This window comes from Populus alba, chromosome 18 (assembly GCF_005239225.2).
Source record: "Populus alba chromosome 18, ASM523922v2, whole genome shotgun sequence".
NCBI lineage: Eukaryota > Viridiplantae > Streptophyta > Magnoliopsida > Malpighiales > Salicaceae > Populus > Populus alba.
In genome coordinates, this window is record NC_133301.1 from 14134940 (window position 1) to 14154469 (window position 19530).

Below are 19530 nucleotides of genomic sequence, written 5' to 3' on the forward strand. Positions count from 1 at the left end.
TATTTTGGGATCATGTATGGTCATCGAGAATAAATATGTGAGGATGATAATATTTAAAGCAAATAATATCTGACAGATTGAATGAGAATGTTATAATAATAATTTTATTTTTAATTTTAATAATGTTTTTCAATTGCTATCTATATGATATAAAAATAATAATAAATTGTTCATAAAAATTCAATTAAAATTGCTTTTTTATTTTTAAAACTTTTTAAAAGATTTTAAACATGATTTTATTATATTTTTTATTTTTTGATTTTTAAGCACGTATGAAATGTGAACATACTACTTTGATATTTCTTTAACTTGTTTTAACAATTATAAAATATTGTTTTAAACAATGATTTCAATTAAAAATATTATGTTTGCTAAGTTAAACATGAAATGCATTAATAAAAATATTTATCTCGAAGAAAAAAATAATTTAAAACTATTGCATTTTAATGTTTAGTAATAATATCAAGAGATGTAGATATTTTTAAAGTTTAAAGAAATTTAAACACATACATATAAAGTAGTAAATATCTATTGAAATATGATCGATATCCTTTGATTTGATAGAACTCCATATCCTAATATATATTCGTTTTCGTGAAGGTCCTCTAATTTCCATATCAGTCCTCGTCCATGGAAGACTTCCATTGCAAGTACACATGATTTATGTTTCCGTAATCGATTTTGATTAAATAAAATAAACAAATCATAAAAAGTCAACAATTTTATATTTATCAAACAAAGTTAATTGAAGTGATTTTCAAAAGAATTATATAAATGATTATTATTATTATTATTATTATTATTATCATTATATATGAATTTTGCTGGAGAAAACATATATAGTTGATCAAACTTCAATTGTGTCATGCTCTTTGCAAATTGCAAATTGTGAATTAAAGAACAAGAACTTTCAAACTCTTGCTATTTGTCATTAGTGAAGGGAATTTTCATCTGTCTTTCCAGCTACTGGTTTTTCCTTTTAAATAATCTAATTTGACCAAATCATGTTAATATATAGTTTAACTTTAAACTGGAGCTAAATAAAAAGTGAAATTCAAAAAAGAAATGAATTTAATAATAATGTAAAATAATTTTTTATAATTTATTTATTTATTATTAAATTAAATTAGGGTGTGCCTGTAAAGTAAGTAATAGTCAAACAACTTGCAGTGTTACATCTTAGACATAAATGAGTCATTATTGTCGCCCTCTATAAAAGTTTAACGCGGAAACCATGTATTTAAAAGCAAGAAGGCATGAAAGACAACCAAGTAGTTTTAAAGAGTATTTGAAAACGCTGTTATATATATTAAAAAAATTTATATATTTTGAATTATTTAAATATATTAATTTTAAAAATAATTTTTAATATTATTTAATATATTTTAACATATCATAAAAAGATATGGTAAAAAATAACCACATTCATGGTACTAGACGTGTTAATTAACGAGGTGGGCACTTACGAACGGAGGATTTGGAAAACAATCAGCTTTAGCACAAATTCAAAGCTGACAAGTGTGACAGATAATGGACGGCTGATGTCGACCCAATTTGACAAGAATATAATTTTACTTTAATTCCGTCGATATTCTACTTTAATTAGAAAGGGACTGTGAATGGAGAGATTTGAGAACAAATTGGATTCAATGATATGATTTATTACTAGATCATCTGGATTTACGTTTAGAAAATTATAACCTGAAAGGGATAGGGACTCTTTTTTTTATTATTTATTTAATTCCGGTGTCTTGCAAGTTTAATATACCCGAGCTCGGTCAGTTTATTAAGAAATAAAAATCTTTTAAAGATAATGTAATTTATATATGAAACTTTAATTTAAAATTTTATTTAAAAACATTACATCAAATTACTTGTACCAACCACCGCAATTAAAGGGACAGGAAATTAGCTATCCAACATGTGAACGTAATTTGCCGATTGATTGGTGTATAAATGTGGGACGGTATACTGATGTGATGTATGCATCCATTTATTGTTTTATATATATATATATATATATTGTGAATCATGGGTTAAGTGAGTCGACATATAAGTGAGTATGATAACATTAAAACTAGAAGCAGCTTTGCTTATATTAATGCTAAAATTGTGATAATGATAAAATTTTATAATATTTTTTATTTAAAAATATATCAAAATTTTACGAGCATCATTCCTCCACAGAAAGATTTATTGGAGCACAAGAGTCTTGTAGGTTTCAACTAATTTTCTATCTTCATATATAGACGAAGAAAAAGATTACACAGCCTTTCAAGCTCCACACTCTCCTGCTTCATCATTGGTTACAAAAATCTATTTTATAATGAGGTTAGGCAAGCGAATAATTCAGAAAAAGAAACCTGGAAAAAGGAGGCTGATCAGGTCCATAATTAAGAAGTTATATGCACCAATAATCTGCAAAACCAAAAAGATGTTAAGATCATAGCGATTCAAGGTAAGGAAAACAATCGCAGAGAGTGAAAGTGGACATTAAAAGTGAGAAAAGTTCATCTTTATATTAAAGTGTCTGCTTTGGAAGTGATTGTATGGTTGCTTTTTTAAATATTTTATGATTAAAATTATATATACTTTTATTTTTTAAAATTTACTTTTAATATTAACAAATCAAAAATATATATAAAAAATAACACAATGACGCCTATTATTGGTGATCACCTTAGATTTTCAGATAAATTAAACAAGATATTAACTTAATAAAACCCGATTAATTGATGTATTATAATTTCTGATCCACCTAGTTAAAGTCGGCTGGCGATCATCAATAAAATCTACAAAAAAAGAAGAAGAAAGAATTGATTTGAAAATCAAATGACGCGTCCCCCTTTTCGATTCCGACGCGGGAGCTGACAGCAACTATGCATATGTATAGGAGATTAAAGTGCCATCTTTAGTTTAAGAGGCGGCTTAAGGAAATGGAGCTTGGTAATTAAGGTAAACAAAGTTGTCGTCAATGGAGGACAACCCTTTGGACTTTTTCCCTTACCAGCTGCTATGCTACACGTAGGGGAATCTACTTTTTCATTATCTTTTGACGACTCCCTTGTAATGGATTCTCTTTTTGGAAGAGAGTAGCATCTGCCAATCAACACATTAAGCATCAATTACTTCAACTTGTAATTTAATTAATCAGATTTTAAATTTATTATTTTAAAAATTATTAATTTAAATTTTATAAATATTGATTAATTTTAGAATCTATAAGATTAGTTAAAATAAATTACACAAGCCGTTAACTTTAGGCCTATAAAATTAGCTATATATATATATATATATATATATATATATAATAGAGAGAGAAAGTAAAAATTACTTGTTTTTTTGTTGTTGTGATAGATAATACTCCACAACAAACAAAAAAAAATAACTCTTTTTGAAAGAGAGTGGTGTCTACCGACCTCCACAGTAAGCATCAATAACTTCCACTCAATGATAACTTTAAAAGGTATAGCTTAATTGATCAGATTTTAAATTTGTTTTTTTAAAGATTATCAATTTGAGTCTTATAAATTTCAGAGTCACTGGAAATTTATATAGTCGTTAATTTTAGTGTTCATAAAATTAATCGAGGGAACTTATATTGTTGTTAATTTTAGATTATGTGAAATTAGTCGATGAGACTTACATGATTATTAAAAAAAAAACAGTACAAAATATATGAATTTGCTGTCGCTCTTGTGTTTTTTTTGTTGTGATGGATTATACTCCACAGCAAACAAAAAGATGTTTGCCTAATGACCCATTTGCTAACTTTGCTACGAGGCGAACTATCTACGTTTGACTTCCAGCCCATGACATGTGCAGTGTTTGGTAATGTTCTTAGATCATATTATAATGTAAAAGATGTTTTGTTTTTATTATTTAAACTCGTTTTTCATTTTAAATTGTGATAAAAATTTGAGCTTGAAAAAAATTATAATTTTTAACTTTTTAAAAACTATAATGATAAAAGTTATAACAATACTAAACTTTTAATGTGAATCCTTTAATTATAAATCCTTTAATCTTGATTTGATAATCAACTGTTAACTTTGTATGAAAGGTGAGTTTATTCTTAATTCTAAAATTGCTTGGAGCATATCTTTTAATGTGAAAAATTAAAAATTGAATAACTTGATAACATATATCACTAGAGTACCTCCTAATATTTAATATGATTCTTATTATAATAAAAGTAAATTAATTGCTATATCATCTATCTTTAACTTGTTAATTACCAGGTAATAAACTTTGCAATATATTTAGCAAGAATAAGTTTTATAACGTTGATGTTTCAAATATTTTCAGAGGTTTAACCCTATTAATAAATAAGTGGATTTTTTTTTTCCATATCATCATCCAAAATTTCAATCTTAAATATGAGAATTAATATTTCTGAATGTATTGATCTAAGCATTAATGATTTATTTAAAACCGATCAATATTTGATGTTTATATTCTATCTAATAATACCTTTATGATTAATACAAAAAAATATAAAAATTTAGGTAGTGCAAACTTATATCATTGCAAACAATATTCTTTTTTGTAGTTAATGTGATATCCTTCAACTAAATTAAAAGATTATGAGTATGTTTGGTACTGTGACAGTGATTATTTTTTAAAGTGTTTTTTATTCAGAAATAAATTTAAATAATATATTTTTTTATTTTTAAAAATTTATTTTTAACATTAACATATCAAATCAATCAAAAATTAAAAAAAAAAACAAATTTAAGCAAAAAATAAAATTAATATTTTGTTAGGAACACGCGGCTAGTCACATTCCCAAACTAATTCTAGATCCATTTAAAGATATTTAGCAAGGTCATTCATCCTTAAAATAAATAATATTATTATACCATAAATTATTTTTGTTAAAATTGAGAATTGACTCGTAAAATCATACGATTTTAGAAGTCAATTACATCTAATATGCAAAATAAAAAAACTAGTAAAATTAGACTTTGTTCGTGTAAAATCAATAAAATCAGATTGAGTTTATAATTTTATAAAAAGTATAAGATAAGTGATTTTCTTGGTTTTGTATGAATAACTGATGAACTGATTCTGAATTTCCTATAAATTGGTCGACGAGTTACCCTGTTACTTTTAACTTATTATGTATTTTAAGGTGCTTGAATTATTTATTTTATTTTTATTTTAATTGTGTTATACTATTATTCACTACTTGGTTGAAATTGTTAATATATAATTAACAAAAAAAATTATTTATAATTTTATAATCCGAGTTTACATTGTATTTTCGATGCCAAAAAAAAATCTGTAAAACAATGATTTTGGTTCCTCTTTCATGGGGGAAATAACAAAAATAAAAAAAGGAAATTTTCTTTTTCAAGTTGAAAATTTTGAAGCAAAAATACATAAATAAAAAGATAGCCAGACAAGAATGCGCTTAAGCATTTGAAAAATGACTGGGTCAGATTACAGAATCCAGCAAACCTTATCATCAAGAATAAAAACTTCCAAACTATCAACACCTCTAATTTTTCCCACCAAAAAATACAAGAAACAATAAATAAATCAAGAAAAATGGCGACAACATTTCTCTCGACTGCAAAACCCTTCCTCTCCTCTTCAACACCATCTTCTTTATCATCCCTAACAAATAGACCTCTCCAGTTTTCTTGTCCACAACAAAAGTGTAATCCCAGGAGACCATTGACTTCATGCAAAGCTCTCAGTGATGAGTCACTTCCAGTACCAGTCGCCTCTCCAATTATTATAACAAAAAGAAGCCTGTCCATTTGCTTCTTAACCAGCTTTGTATTTTCGTTGGCAAGTAGAGGTAGTTCTAGTGCCAATGCAGCTATACTAGAAGCTGATGATGATGAAGAATTATTGGAGAAAGTTAAGAGGGACAGAAAAAAAAGGTTAGAAAGACAAGGAGTTATTAGCTCAGCTAAAAAGGAAAAAGGTTATATCCTTTTGGATTCTTTCATAGCCATGCATCAAGAATGTGTATAACTTTGATTGGACCCGTGTTTTTGTTTTTTCTTGATTCTGTATATTATTGATGAATTTTTGGTGCCTTCATTCTAATTTGATTGTCATCTTCTCCTCTCTCTCTATATATAAATATATATGGAGCTATGATTGAAAATGAAGCTTGACTATAATATACTGTTTCAGCTACTGTTCTTCGTGGCTGTGTGAGAGACTTGCCTTCTTGCAAGTCTCGACTGCATGGATCTTTCAAATTTGGGGTGTTATGCATCTCACTTCTCATGAAGAACGTGGTTAAGATTATCTTATTGCAGTCACCACAATCGAACCCTTTTTTTAATTGTTTGTTTTGAGCATAAACTTGTTGATATCATAATCTGGAGGAAGCATTTATGCACTTGAGTTATTTTTTCTATCTCTCTGCAGTAAGCAAATTAACTCAGTTTAGTGATTCACCGAGGACCATGCATTTATGCACTTGAGTTATTTTTTCTATCTCTCTGCAGTAAGCACATGAACCCAGTTTAGTGATTCACCGAGGACCATTTTTTAAGATCTTTCTCAGCGCATTGTCAATTTCTGATTGAATGATGCTTTCTGTGACATATATGGTATTAATTTATGGAATAAAATGATCTGTTGCAGGATATTTGCAAGATCTTGTGTACAAGCTAAGTAAAGTAGGGCAAGCCATAGACAACAATGATCTATCTGCTGCTAGTTCGGTTCTTGGGGGTAGCACTGATACAGATTGGGTTAAGAAGGCTAACATTGCCTTCACCAAGGTAAAGGCAATTATTTATGTTCTTGATGTTGATTGTATATTAGTTGCCTGCATTGTTCTTCTTCTTGAAGAAATCCCTTGCTGCCACTGATGTCATTGCCTTCACCAAGGTAATCATTGGAGGGGTAGAGTCCAACCATTGGATTCTATAAAAAATGCTGTTCTGTAGAACTAAAGATTAATGTTTCAGCATTCCTGAGATTCCCTTTTTGTATTAGAGTCTTGATTTCGTAATGATGAAGTTTTTGTGAATCTATTTGTATAGCATGATTCTTTTCTGATAGATTCTGATTACTTCGGTACCGTTTCTCTGCAGCTGAGCTCTAGTCCTGAAGAAAAGATAGAGGTGGACACCTTTAATTCCTCTCTAGCTTCTTTAATTTCATCAGGTTTGTTATTTTCCCACCGTCTTCACTCAGGATCTATGACTTTGATTTCTGCCACACATTTCAGCATGGTCATTACAATCTGGGTCTCTGGTAGGAGTCCAGCAGACATCAATGGTTGTATAACTTGATTTTGTTTTCACTTTGCAGTTACCAGCAATGACATTGAATCCTCCAAAACTGCTTTTGTATCATCAGCCACTGCTTTTGGGAAATGGACAACCTTGACAGGGCTGTTTGGACAGCTCAAAGGGCTTTGAAAGGAATCTGGGTTACGATCCTCTTTGTTCATTTCCTTTTTGTTGCGAGGAACATTTGAAGCTCACTGGTTTCTCACCCTGGCTCATATCATTCAATTATTCTCTTCTCTTTTCTTCTTAGTTCGAGTAGTTCCTACAATTCAAGATCAACATGCTATTTTGCTTGCACGCGAGTTGTAATTCCTTGCTCAATGTTTCTGAGCTTCGGTTACGAGTAAAAATATTTTTCACCAAGCATTGCAAATATTACTTTCATGCGAAGCAATTTCAAGTCAAAGTGAACTAAATTAAGGAACAGAATTAGAACGCGAACTCAAAACAAAGTATGTGAATCATAATGCTGTACAGCTTCGACATGAAATAGAGAGACCGAAGCAGGTTCATCAGTCATGATTCACCTGTCTTCATCCCAATCTTGCTCCTCCATTCTTCTGCAACTATCCAAGAAACAGGGGATCAGTAATTTGAACCTCACCAGCACCACCCCTCATGTATAGTCATATTATAACTCTAAATTGGTCTTCTATAATTTTTTCCACGGTCTGGGTCTTGAGCAGGCAAAGGTCGATTTAGAAGGGAAAAAACAGTGAACTGCAAACCACATCATGAAACAAAGTATGAAGAATACTACCACGTAGAATCTCGAACGGCAACTTATTACATAACTGCATGATAATATTACACAACCAGTATTTGATGCCATGACGATACAATGATCACTACTGCAGGCTACTAGTTTAGCAAAGAGCTGCTACATTATACGCCTAACCTGTGCCTGTATTAAAGCATGTCTGAATCAACAATCAGATAGCTATTCATTACAACATTAAAGCTACAGTGATTTAAAGAACTTCACAGACTAAAAGGTCAGAAAGATGTGATAGAGACGAAACAGGGAATTAAATTACACTAAATGTAGTAACTCAAGGTTTAACCTCGCCAGCGTTGCTGCCATTCTCAATTGCCTTTGCATCTACCTTTTCTTTGATCCCATCGACACCTGTATGATCAGGTTTCTCACTAGTGCAATTCTCTGCTTCTTTAACCTTTATCTCTCCTTCAGACTCAGGAGCAGTTCTGTTGAGTTTCTCTTTGTCATCTACAGCTTCATCCTTTTTCTCATCATCAATGGCTGCACCTGTTTTCTCTTGTTCGCCTGATCCCTGCTTTGTAGTTGCCTCACCCTGTTGTTGCCCATCCTTTTCTTGCACCTTTTCCTCATCTATTTTAGCAGAAGTCTTAACTTCTTCTCCAGCTCCAGCTTCTTCAACAGGAGCTGCCTCTGTTTGAGTCTCTTCACATGGTCCTTTATTTTCAACTTGATTTTCTTTCACAACGTCCTTTCCCTCTTCTACCTCCATGTCATTCATCTCAGTTTTTTCAGCTTCCTCTTTAGCCTCCTCAGTTCCTTCAAAAGTAGTTTCTGTTTCTTTGCTCTCCTTTGAAGCTGCTGATTTCCTGCTTCTTTTCTTTGGAGGCTCACTTTCTTTCACAGGAGTCACCTTTGCCTTCTCGCTAATCCTTGCTGATCTCCTTGGAGTCTCACCAGTGCCCCAGTCAAACTCAGATGCTGCTGGACCGCCAGGGTGTGCTCTGAGGTACTGTTCCAACTGTCTTTTGCTTGCAATTTCTTCCCCTGTTGGAGCAGTGAAAATGATCTCACCTTTCTTAGGGGTCCCGCCTTTCTTGGGTACAAACTAAACAACAACATGGACCGGTAGGTTAGTTGACTACTCACCAGCACAGACAACCAACAATGCACTAGAAACACATGCTACGTTAAGATAATGACAAGTTCAATGTTAAGCATGTGCCAAAACATTCAAGTAACAGCAGCTATAATGAAAGTGCAACATTATGAAAGTCAAGATGATAGATGCATTTCCGACTATGAATATGGTCTAGATAAGTCAAATAGCAATGCATGATTTCTGCAACTTGAATAAATTCAGATTCAATGCAATTGCTGTGTTGTTTTCTGTTGTCATACGGAGAACCACACACATAGTCCCAATGTTTTACTGTAATGCTATGCATTGATTCTAGGAAATACTCCTCATTAATAACCTTATGTTAAAGGAAACTTAACATTCAGGTGAGTTCTTTAAATAATATTGTCCACAGTACATTTCAAGTCAATGTAATCTTAACCTCTAGTGAAAGGATTTCTTGGTCATTACCGTGAACAAGAGGAGGGGATTGCTCGGTGGTGGTATTATGAGGACTTCAAAGGGCAGTTATGAGGTCAAAGTACAATTAAGTTACCCATTGCACAACCCCAGGAATGCATCTCCACTTTATTTCTATGCTGCCAATCAAAGTTAGGAGAAAAAAGCAGTAATATTTTACAAGCAAACCACCTAAAAAAATTCAGCTACCATGGTTTCCCCGTGAATTCAGCAATGTTTATTGGTTGCTGACATTACTTGCATACCATATGTTACAAGGGAGGAAAAGAATGAAGGATGGGCATCCAGATGCCAAAGCATTTGTCCCTTTGTTTCTCAGACAAGAAATGAAAGGTTAAGAATTAGATAAAGAAAACCTATCATAATGGACCTTTCCCTTCTCATTTGCACCCATCTCCAAAGATCAATCATATGGTGGATTAGCATAAGCATTTAAGTTCTCCACTTTTCTTGCCATTTATTTAAACCAAATTATCAAATATGTTCTCTTCTTTAGTTTCCATCCCAGTTCTTCTGCCTGCAAAATGGCTCTCCCACTAAACAGTCTTATTAATTTCAAATTGTGGCAGTGAATAAAATTCAATAGACTTACGCACCAAAGGGAGTACCACCCTTTCAAAAGTACAGAACATATCATGAACTAAAAATCTAGGTTCATGGACTATTTATTATATCTGCAAACAAAATATATAATCTATTATTTAAGATCCTCCTGCTATTAAAAGGTTTTCCAGGATGCCAAAAAGTGCATAATCCTGACCGAAAAATCCTTTACAGTATTGAGAATAGACTCTTCCCCTCAAATGCTCTTTTATTACTCCACAAAAACACACCCTCAAGCATTTAACTGCTTGTAAATTGATCCTGCCACGACTCAATAAACCTCAAAGCCATACACCAACCATCATAAACTTCTAGTCCCTGCACAATGTAAAAGTAAATCATTAATAGATTCAGCTGCTTTTCTGCAAAAAAAACATTGGTTCACCAGAATTTTTCCTCTCTTCTGAGTATCATTCATGGTTAAAATTCCTCTTCAAATTGCTTCCCACAGAAAATAACATTTTGGATGGAGCTCTAGTCTTCCATATAGCCTTCAAAGGCTGTCAAGTCTTCCATCAAATTCAAAACACTTATTTTTTCCACAAATCTCACCAGGAGGATTCTGACTCTGAATTTGCTACCTTTACAGAAATTCCAGGGAGTTCCTTCCAACAACATAAGCAAACCCTATTATCTCTAAGAGGCTATACCAACACAGGGCCCAAAATAACAAGGTCGTCAACTTCCTTATAATTATTTGATTTACTACTAGATCAAGCCTTATTATATCCTTCCAACCATATTAACAAACCATAAAAGTACACCTACACAGCTTCCAGAATAATAATGTGGTCAACTTCCTTGTAATTATTTGATTTGATACTAGCTCTTTTTCCTTAGCTTTTATTATAGCCGTGACTTTCTAGTTCCTGCAACATGAAAGAGCAGAAACTCATTTGAACATTCCATCCAAAAGCATTATCCTTGCTTCGATTGACATGTAATCCGAGAGAGTATTGCAGGAAATACCAGCTAAACTCAATGACTGTATGTCCAGCATAATACAAACAAGCTCTCTTTAAAGTTCAAGTGACTCCACCATAACAGCAAAAAACAATCCAATATGCCATTAACTGTAAGATTTAACCCAATTTCCTTCAAAGAACCTGGAAGTACATTAATTCCTCGCTTAAAGCTCTTTTGTTTTGCTCCTTCCAATGAAGAAAAAAAGGCACGCAACCTCGTGTATCATTTTCATCCTTTTCCTCTGGGAAATGTAGAACATTGCACAGCAAAGCTCATGTTTTAACATGTTATTTCAGCAGTACAAAAGAATACAGCATTCCCCGATAAAAAAGGCAATTCACAGACTAGAGTTCCATCACTTGAACTTTTTGAATAGCAGATTGACAGAATAACAAGCTTACTACATCTCAATGCAAAACCCATTTATCTATCCATGAATATTCCTCAAAATATTCCATAAAACGAGGTCACGGACTAAGAGACATCAAAATCTTCAATTCCACCTACAGTATTGCATTTTATGGCCACACCAAAGAGTTCTATGAGGGAGAATTTGGTAGCAATCCAACCCTAAAACATTTTATATCACATTTTAAGCTCCACTGAAGAAGTGGGTTTGGAAGACAAATTTATAGACAATCCTACAGAGCAACTTTTTACAAGACGAGGTTGCTCTCAAAACTCAAACCAACCGATTTAAGAACTTTATCCGTTCAAGTAATGGTCCTTAATATCATAGAATTGCAATCCTATAAATTATTATAGTAAGTAAATAACATGAATCCATCCATATCTTTGAACCATAAATGCAGCATTCAAAATTGACACAAAAAGGGCTTTATTCATTTAGCACTAAAAACTTTATTAGCTGGTTTGTCTCTAACAGTCTTATCAATAAAACAGAGAAAACAATGGGAATCTTCCTAAATGCATCCCATATTATTATAGCAAAAGAACAAAGATAACACATGTCCATAAAATAATTAAAAGATAAAATTAAAATTAAACAAACATGCCAACAATAAAAATTATTAAAACTACAAACCCACATAATTCCGACACCAAAAAACACAAAAAATCCCACAATTTGTAATAAATTATAACCCATCACAAAAACCCCTAGTTACCAAATTCTACACCGAAACCCCAAAATTTAACAAAATCTAAAGAAACCCAGTTCGCAATTAAATCAAGATTAGCCAAATTAGAGACCAAAACACACAAACAACCCAAAAAGATTCAAAATTTAAACAAACAAAAAAAAACCAAAAAGAGAAAACAGAGAGGGAGAATTCAAAAAGGAACCTTCTTTTTCCAGCCAGAAGGAGCAGGAAGCTCTAAAGAGAAACCCTCTTCCTCAACTGTTACAGTCTCCTTATCTTTCTCCATGGAGCTCGAGATTTCACCTTCACAACTGCAAACACAAAAAATTATTAATAAATGAAACGACAAATATTTCTATAGATAACAAAACATAGAGAGTAAGCTAGAGAGAGAAACAGAACAAGAGAGATATGTTATACGTTATCCTGTTCTGTAGTTGGTGAACAAAAATACAGACAAAAAGCAAATAATATACAAAAAATTTAGCTGCTAAGAACACTTCCACGTTTTGATATTAGTTTATGGGAGATTTTGTTTTCTTTTTTATTTTTTTTTGTGAAGGGGTTGACGATGAGGTTTAGTTTTGGGAAAACTACAATCTAGTTTTTCAATTATTAAGTGGGATTCAATTCGGTCCTTTTTCTATCAGTTGCTCTGGCATTACCCTTATACTATCAAAATTGTTTCCACTTTGTTCATAAGCTGTTATTTCACCAATAATTTTGATGGGAGTAGAGTATGTGTTACTTGTAAGGATATTGATAGTTCATCTATTTTATATATGAAATATAAATATCATGTGATTTTTTTAATTCAAAATCAATATATATATATATATATATATATATATATATATATATATATATATGTCAAGTATTTTAAATGACAAGTTTAACAATGTCTCGATATCTAAGTAACTTTTATATATTTATTTCAATCTAAAAACTAAAGATTTCTAGGATAGATTTAATTTTTTTTAAAATCAAAACTATAAAACCATCCATATCATATATTTAAATTTTTTTACAAGCAAGATAAGGATAGTAATATTAGTAACGTGTATATATATATATATATATATATATATATATATATATATGTATTAAATAACATAATAAAAACCTTTTTAACAATTTCACATCTATATTTTTTAAGGTTTGGTATAAATTAGTTTGTATATTATCATTCTTGTTCGAATCTAAAAGATATCATATGAAGAAGAAGATTATGTGAAAATATTTTTTAGAGTGTGAATAATTAATTTTAGCAGTCTATTAAATAAAAGCAAATAAAAACTTTAATTATTTTAGATTAACATGGGTGTTCGAGTCAGTTTGCGTGCACCTCGACTAATCTCATGGCCCCTAAAATTAATGATTATATAAACCTTCAATGACTTTAAAATTTGTAAGATTCAAACTGATAATTTCTAAAAAATAAATTCAAAACCTGATCAATTAAACTATATTTTAAATGTTTACAACAACCTTAAACTTTACACATGAGTAGTGGTAACGTGAAATAAATGGGTTAAAATCATATGTAATTCGAGGTACGATGCTAATGGTTTACAGGGTAAGGGTGACAATGGAGCAATTATTATAATGAGGACGAGATTGAGACATACTCTATATTTCGAGGACATATATGTAGTTTTCTTGCTCCTTTCCTTTTTCCATTTTTGGTTTGACTTCTTGTGTTGGGTATTTTTAAGGTGACGGTGCGAGGTGAGCTTGACACCTGTCCTGATCTGTTATAGAGAACAGTATGAATCATGCGGGTTTGCGGGCTTATCCTGTCGGTGATGTTAGTGTTTTCCTTTTATTTCTTTTTCCTTTTTCTTTTTTGTTTTTAAATAATGGAAATTAACCCGATGGGCTTTTCAAAATTTGTCATCTTATGATTGATTTCGAAGTTCAAGAAACCTAAAAAAGAAAAAGATATTGAAACCCAATAAAATGGGAAAAGATTAATTAATTAAAAACCAATTTTTGTGATATGATTGACTCTTGTGTGGATTTTGTTAAGTTATCCAATCACCCATGACCTGATATTAATTCTTTTATTTGATAAATAAAATATTCTCAAACCAACTTATTCATAAATTGAAAACGAATGTTATGTAGGAACAAGTCTTATCTTAAAAATACATTTTCTTAAATAAATAACTTAAAATTATAATAAGAATCACTAAAGTATATGAATTATAGTTGTCCAACAACTTGATATCATGATTAATATGGAAAAGATTTAGATAATTGGATTAACTCTTGAGTCATTAAATTAATTTTTTTTATTAAAATAATAGTTTTTTTTTTAATATTAAAACAATCGTATTTGAATCAGGTTTGGTTGGATTAATTAAATTACTAAAAATCCAATCAAGTCAATATCTTATTTAATTTAGTTAAGAATTCGATTAGAATTAGATTCCATATCTTAATTTTTCTAGATCAACTTCACAATGAATTAAGTTTAATAACTATTATAATTATAAGTAATTTCATGCATGTATTTTTTATTTATTATTATTGTTAATATAGATGTTCGGGTTAGTTTGTGTTTACCTCTATTAATCCCACGGGTCTTGAAGTTAACAACTATGTAAGAATTTAATTGTCCTAAAACTTATAAGACTCGAACTAATAATCTTTAAAATATAAATCTTAATCTAATCAGTTTTTTTTTTCCAGTTTCATCTTTAATATATGAATTTGATTGAGAACTGAGAACTTTATAATTTATTTTAATTGTTTTTATTAGGTTATCTCAATCTTATAAACCTTGATCATAGGTTTGTTAGGTTAACTCGAGTTGACTCTAGTTATTTTTTTTTTTTTTATTTGATTTTTTTTTAATTTCATCATTGACAATGGTTTAATTCGGAATTATAAATCATGATTTGTTTCATTTTGCTTTCTATGAGGTTATTCCCATGTCATGACTAAGGTCACAAGTTTGATGGATTAACTAGGGTTGACTCGAGTTGTTTTTTATTTTTTTTTAATTTTATCTTTCAACACTGGATTGATTGTGAATTCAACTTCATAATTTATTTAATTTTTTTTTTCTATTGGGTTACCTTGGTTTCATGATTAAGGTCGCGAGTTTGTCAGATTAATGCATGTAATTTTTTTTTTTTAATTTCAACATTTAACATTAGGTATATTGAAAACTAGGTTTTATAATTTGTTTTTGATTTGCTTTTTATGAAGTTATTATAGTTTTATGACCCCACATGTAGATTGAAAGGTTAATCTGGATTGATTTAAATCGATCTAATATATTGTCATCTTAATATTTATAAAAAAATATATAATCTTGAATATTTATTTTAAGTTATACTATGTTTTTTACCAATTATTTGAGTTGCTTTAGGACCCAACAAGTCAATCAAGTTATATCAAATCAATTTTCATATAATTTAAAAAATATTTCTACTAGAAAAGAAGTTAGCAATTACTAGATATTTTTTTTATATTAGTTTTTTTATCCGGCATACATAGTGTAAACTAATAATCTAGTTTAACAAATAAACAACGACCTTTCTTAATCATAATGCTCGTAAAAAAATTACTAATTTCTAACTTGTGAGCATCCGAATAATTTTAAATTAGCAGGTAGGATTAAGTTTTATCCTGCTCTTGCTATCTTAAAAGTTAGGACCTTTTTTTTTTTTTTTTTTGCAGTTTTATATGCAGATTTCTAACCATTTAATTCCATATATATATATATATATATATATATATATTCAATAAAAAAAGTTTATCAAACCAATATTAATCATGGTTATTAAAACTAGCTTGCAAGTGAATCCAAGACCTCATTGACCAGGTATCTGGTCTTAGTAGAGTTTTTTTAAAAAATTATGTGTTTTTCTGGTTTTTTTTTTTTTTTTTTTTTGAGTTTTTAGTTTCTGTTTGTATTGATAAGTGACTTAGTATGTCAACATATGACCGTTCATGATCTAAATTTTAAATCGAGTTAAGATTAATTTTGATATTAATGGGTAGTGTCATGCCAGCACTTACACATTAGATTCCATTAGAACTCTCATGAAGTTAATCATGCTTTAGCAATAGTAGTGCTCACTAGGATTCTGATAGTATTTTATGAGTTGTTAATTACTCTTTAATTAGAAGTCCTTGAGTTTTGAATAAATTATAATCTAATTCTTCCAGTTTAAGAATCTAAAACTTAGATCCTTGATTTTTATTGATTCTTTGTCTTTCTGAAAGTTGATTAATTTTTAAAGGAATGGGACCAATCAGTAATATCTGTCTGATTCAAACAAGAATATTAAATATGCGACCTTATAAAATTTAATACGCTACATGCATCTGAAATGACATGCATTATCTTAACAAAAGATTGAATCTTTAAGAAACAATAAAAAAATAAGAAATCCAAAAAAAAAAAAAAAACTAGAATAAAATATGGGTGGTGGGTTAATTAAGAGAAGGGATTTTGTGGCAGATTTGGATGTTCTTGAGATAAATTATTGAAAATAAACTCATTTGGATAACGATTCAGTTCTCTAATGTCATGTGGTTTGGTTTATAAAATAAAATTGCATGGCGAGACAGAGGTTTATTTTATAAAATAAAATAAAATAAAACTGCATGGTGTAGATTTGAGGGTGATGATGGCCTCGTTTGATAGTCAATGGCGGATCAAGAATGGTTACAGAATCAGGGCCTGTTCTGCGACTCTCTTAGCTGCTACTATTCTCATGGCCCTGCAAAAATACGACGAGGAATTTGCAGAAGGGGCAAAAAGCTGGCTGCCTAACCATGGAAATTTCAATGAGGCTAGATTCTGATGAAGTTTGCACAATGTTGACAGTGCATTTAGTACAGTACCCTGCTGTTTTAATTACTAGTTAGATCTTGATGTTCTTGGTTTGGTTTCGAGTCACCCGTACTTGTACCTTGGCTCATTAATACGAGGGTTTACACCAAGTTTGAAGAACATTTAAAAATTAATTTTTTATTATTATTCTTTTAAGTTTTTTTTTTAATATTTATTTGATTGAAGGTCAAATTTTTTTTATTATTATTATTTTCTTTCTATATCCTTTGTTTTTATTTGATTGGATTATCTTAGATTTATTTATTTGTTATTCTTTATTAAATCAATTTTTTCAAGATAAATTTTATTCTTGAATTAAATAGAATTGAATGATTGAGTATAGACGAATACTCACTTCATTGTGTTTTGTTCGGTTTGCTTTTCTAGTTTGTTGCGCTAGCGATCCATGCAACTTCTTTCGATGTCGTCGTGTATCTTTTAGTAGTGATGTTTGAATTATCTCAGCAAATTTTTTTGATCGTGGGTGTTGTTCATGGTGGAATGACAATGGGCTTCCAACAATCTTTTATTTCTTCTTCTTACATGTATGATATTGATGAAATATTTTTTTTCATTTAATTATTGCCATATGTTTTTTTATTGTATATATGCTATCACTGCTTTCAATTTAAATCAAATTATTAAATTAACTGATCTTATTGGATTCAATTAAGTTAATGATCCGAATATCAAAAAAAAAATTATTTTTATCATCTAAACATCTCTTTTTACATTAAAAAAACATTAAATATACTCACAACATAACGTCGACAGGGGTTACCAAGACTAATTGGTTTTGGATTCATATTATATATAAGCAACTCAAGACTTTTTTCTAACCAATGTGAGATTCCTTACTCCTTCGTGGAACTTAACATGATTCATGTCCATGTTTGTAATAAATTTCTTATTCATTTGGGTTATGCCAGTTGGTGGAGGTCTGAGTTAATTTAGGATCTAAGAGCAGCCTAGGTCATGCGGTGGACTCTTCCCGACACGCCAAGTATTGTAGCTATTTAAGCGCATTTATCAATTTTCAACCTTTGTTTTAACCTTGATTATTTTTATAATAGAAGTTTTCAATAACCTCAATTGTTGGTGGTAAAAGATCTTAAATTATTGTGACAAATGTATGACCATTGCTATTTATATAGGCTCGAACCTAAGTGAATATGTCCACGTAAGGATAAGATGATCAATATGTTTGCCACATGTAATTTTAGACTACTTGAGGATAATGGTCTAAAATAACAAACCATTGCAAAAAATACCATAGTTATTGGTTTTGTGAGCTATGTATTATGATGACGATATCTAAACTAATCTCTAAAGAGAAGGTGGTCAAGGGAGGTGCGCTGATGTAATACATACATGTTTTATCCATATAGTTAGTTTAGTAAACCTAGTTAGACTAGGAGATATTGTATTTTAGTGTAGTAACTAACCACAAATGTATCAGTCATGTCTAGAGTTTAGTTGATTTATATAATCTCAGTGAGCCTTTTATATGAGAAAGTTGTCATGTTAGAATCTACGAACAACTCGAGTCCAATTTTGAGAATTTATTTTGGACTTGTTATAAGAGCCTTAGTTGATGACCCATGTTTTAAAAGAGCACTAGACAATGTGATACGTTTGGGCCTAAATGAAAAATTATATGGAATGTTAGTTTTATACAGGGCCTTGGATACTTATAAGAGTTTTGCAGGCCATTATGGCTTTGGATCCATATTTTTAGGGACCTAATTTCAATTATTTAGACATGTGTGTTGTCTAAAGTATTTAAACCTCGAGCCCATAAATTAGCAACTAACTTCTTATGAAAATTTTCGTAAGAAATTGCATTAGCTAGAATATTTAAAATTTCTTTTAAACACTATTGTAACCTAATTTTAGGACCCCTATTTTTTTATATTTTGAAAATTAGAAAAATACAAAAATATGTCTTTTAAATAGTTTTAGTTAATTTTGTTATTTTCTTCATTTCTTCATTTTATTTTTGTGCAAAAGAAATCTTGAAAAACATATTAAAAAAAAATACAAAATTAAAAAAATATAAAAATAACTAGGATTTGAAATTGAGCCAATAATTGAGCATCAATGCAAAAAGAAAAAAATGAGTTTAGGATTTTTTTTTTTGGCTTAATTGAGGTTTGAGTTGAAGAGAAAATTAAAAAAAAAAAAAGGCTTAACTTAATTTAATTTGGCTAAGATTGAAAGAAATTTGAAGTTCAAGAATAATTTTGAAATAAATAGCTAAGTTAGAAATTAATAAGGGCCTAATTGAAGAAGAAAGTCAAAATCAGAAATTAAAGTGGTCAAAATTGCACATTTTGAGAACCAATGGTGGATTTGCAATAAGTGATTAAATTTAGAGGTCTAAATTTATCCAATTAAGGATGCAATTGAAAATAAAAAGG

The 19530-nt window shown here is 30.1% G+C and overlaps 2 protein-coding genes across 3 annotated transcripts; one reads left to right on the forward strand and one right to left on the reverse strand.

Annotated features, from left to right (window-relative positions):
* Positions 1–5504: 5504 nt before the first annotated feature.
* Positions 5505–7631, forward strand: LOC118052112 (thylakoid lumenal 16.5 kDa protein, chloroplastic). The gene is made up of 4 exons (XM_035062948.2): positions 5505–5938; positions 6613–6752; positions 7068–7140; positions 7288–7631. Exons 1-4 carry the CDS (start codon positions 5554–5556, stop codon positions 7395–7397), a joined length of 708 nt encoding a protein of 235 aa, XP_034918839.1. The 5' UTR covers positions 5505–5553; the 3' UTR covers positions 7398–7631.
* Positions 7632–8034: 403 nt separating this feature from the next.
* LOC118052110 (uncharacterized) lies at positions 8035–12827 on the reverse strand. 2 transcript variants are annotated; one of them, XM_035062946.2, is made up of 3 exons: positions 12679–12827; positions 12461–12569; positions 8035–9094 (listed from the first exon to the last, which is right to left on the reverse strand). In XM_035062946.2, exons 2-3 carry the CDS (start codon positions 12542–12544, stop codon positions 8321–8323), a joined length of 858 nt encoding a protein of 285 aa, XP_034918837.1. In that variant the 5' UTR covers positions 12545–12569; positions 12679–12827; the 3' UTR covers positions 8035–8320. The 2 variants fall into 2 exon arrangements, with proteins under 2 accessions (XP_034918837.1, XP_034918838.1); XM_035062947.2 differs by having other exon boundaries at positions 12661–12771.
* Positions 12828–19530: the final 6703 nt, after the last annotated feature.

Excerpts from the sequence above, each read along its gene's own strand:
- LOC118052110 (XM_035062946.2), bottom strand. The coding sequence starts at position 12,544 with ATGGAGAAAGATAAGGAGACTGTAACAGTTGAGGAAGAGGGTTTCTCT. Across the intron at positions 9,095-12,460 it reads CTTCTGGCTGGAAAAAGAAG|TTTGTACCCAAGAAAGGCGG; the intron begins GTTCCTTTTTGA and ends GTTGTTGTTTAG.
- LOC118052112 (XM_035062948.2), top strand. The coding sequence starts at position 5,554 with ATGGCGACAACATTTCTCTCGACTGCAAAACCCTTCCTCTCCTCTTCA. Across the intron at positions 5,939-6,612 it reads CTCAGCTAAAAAGGAAAAAG|GATATTTGCAAGATCTTGTG; the intron begins GTTATATCCTTT and ends GATCTGTTGCAG. Across the intron at positions 7,141-7,287 it reads AGCTTCTTTAATTTCATCAG|TTACCAGCAATGACATTGAA; the intron begins GTTTGTTATTTT and ends TTCACTTTGCAG.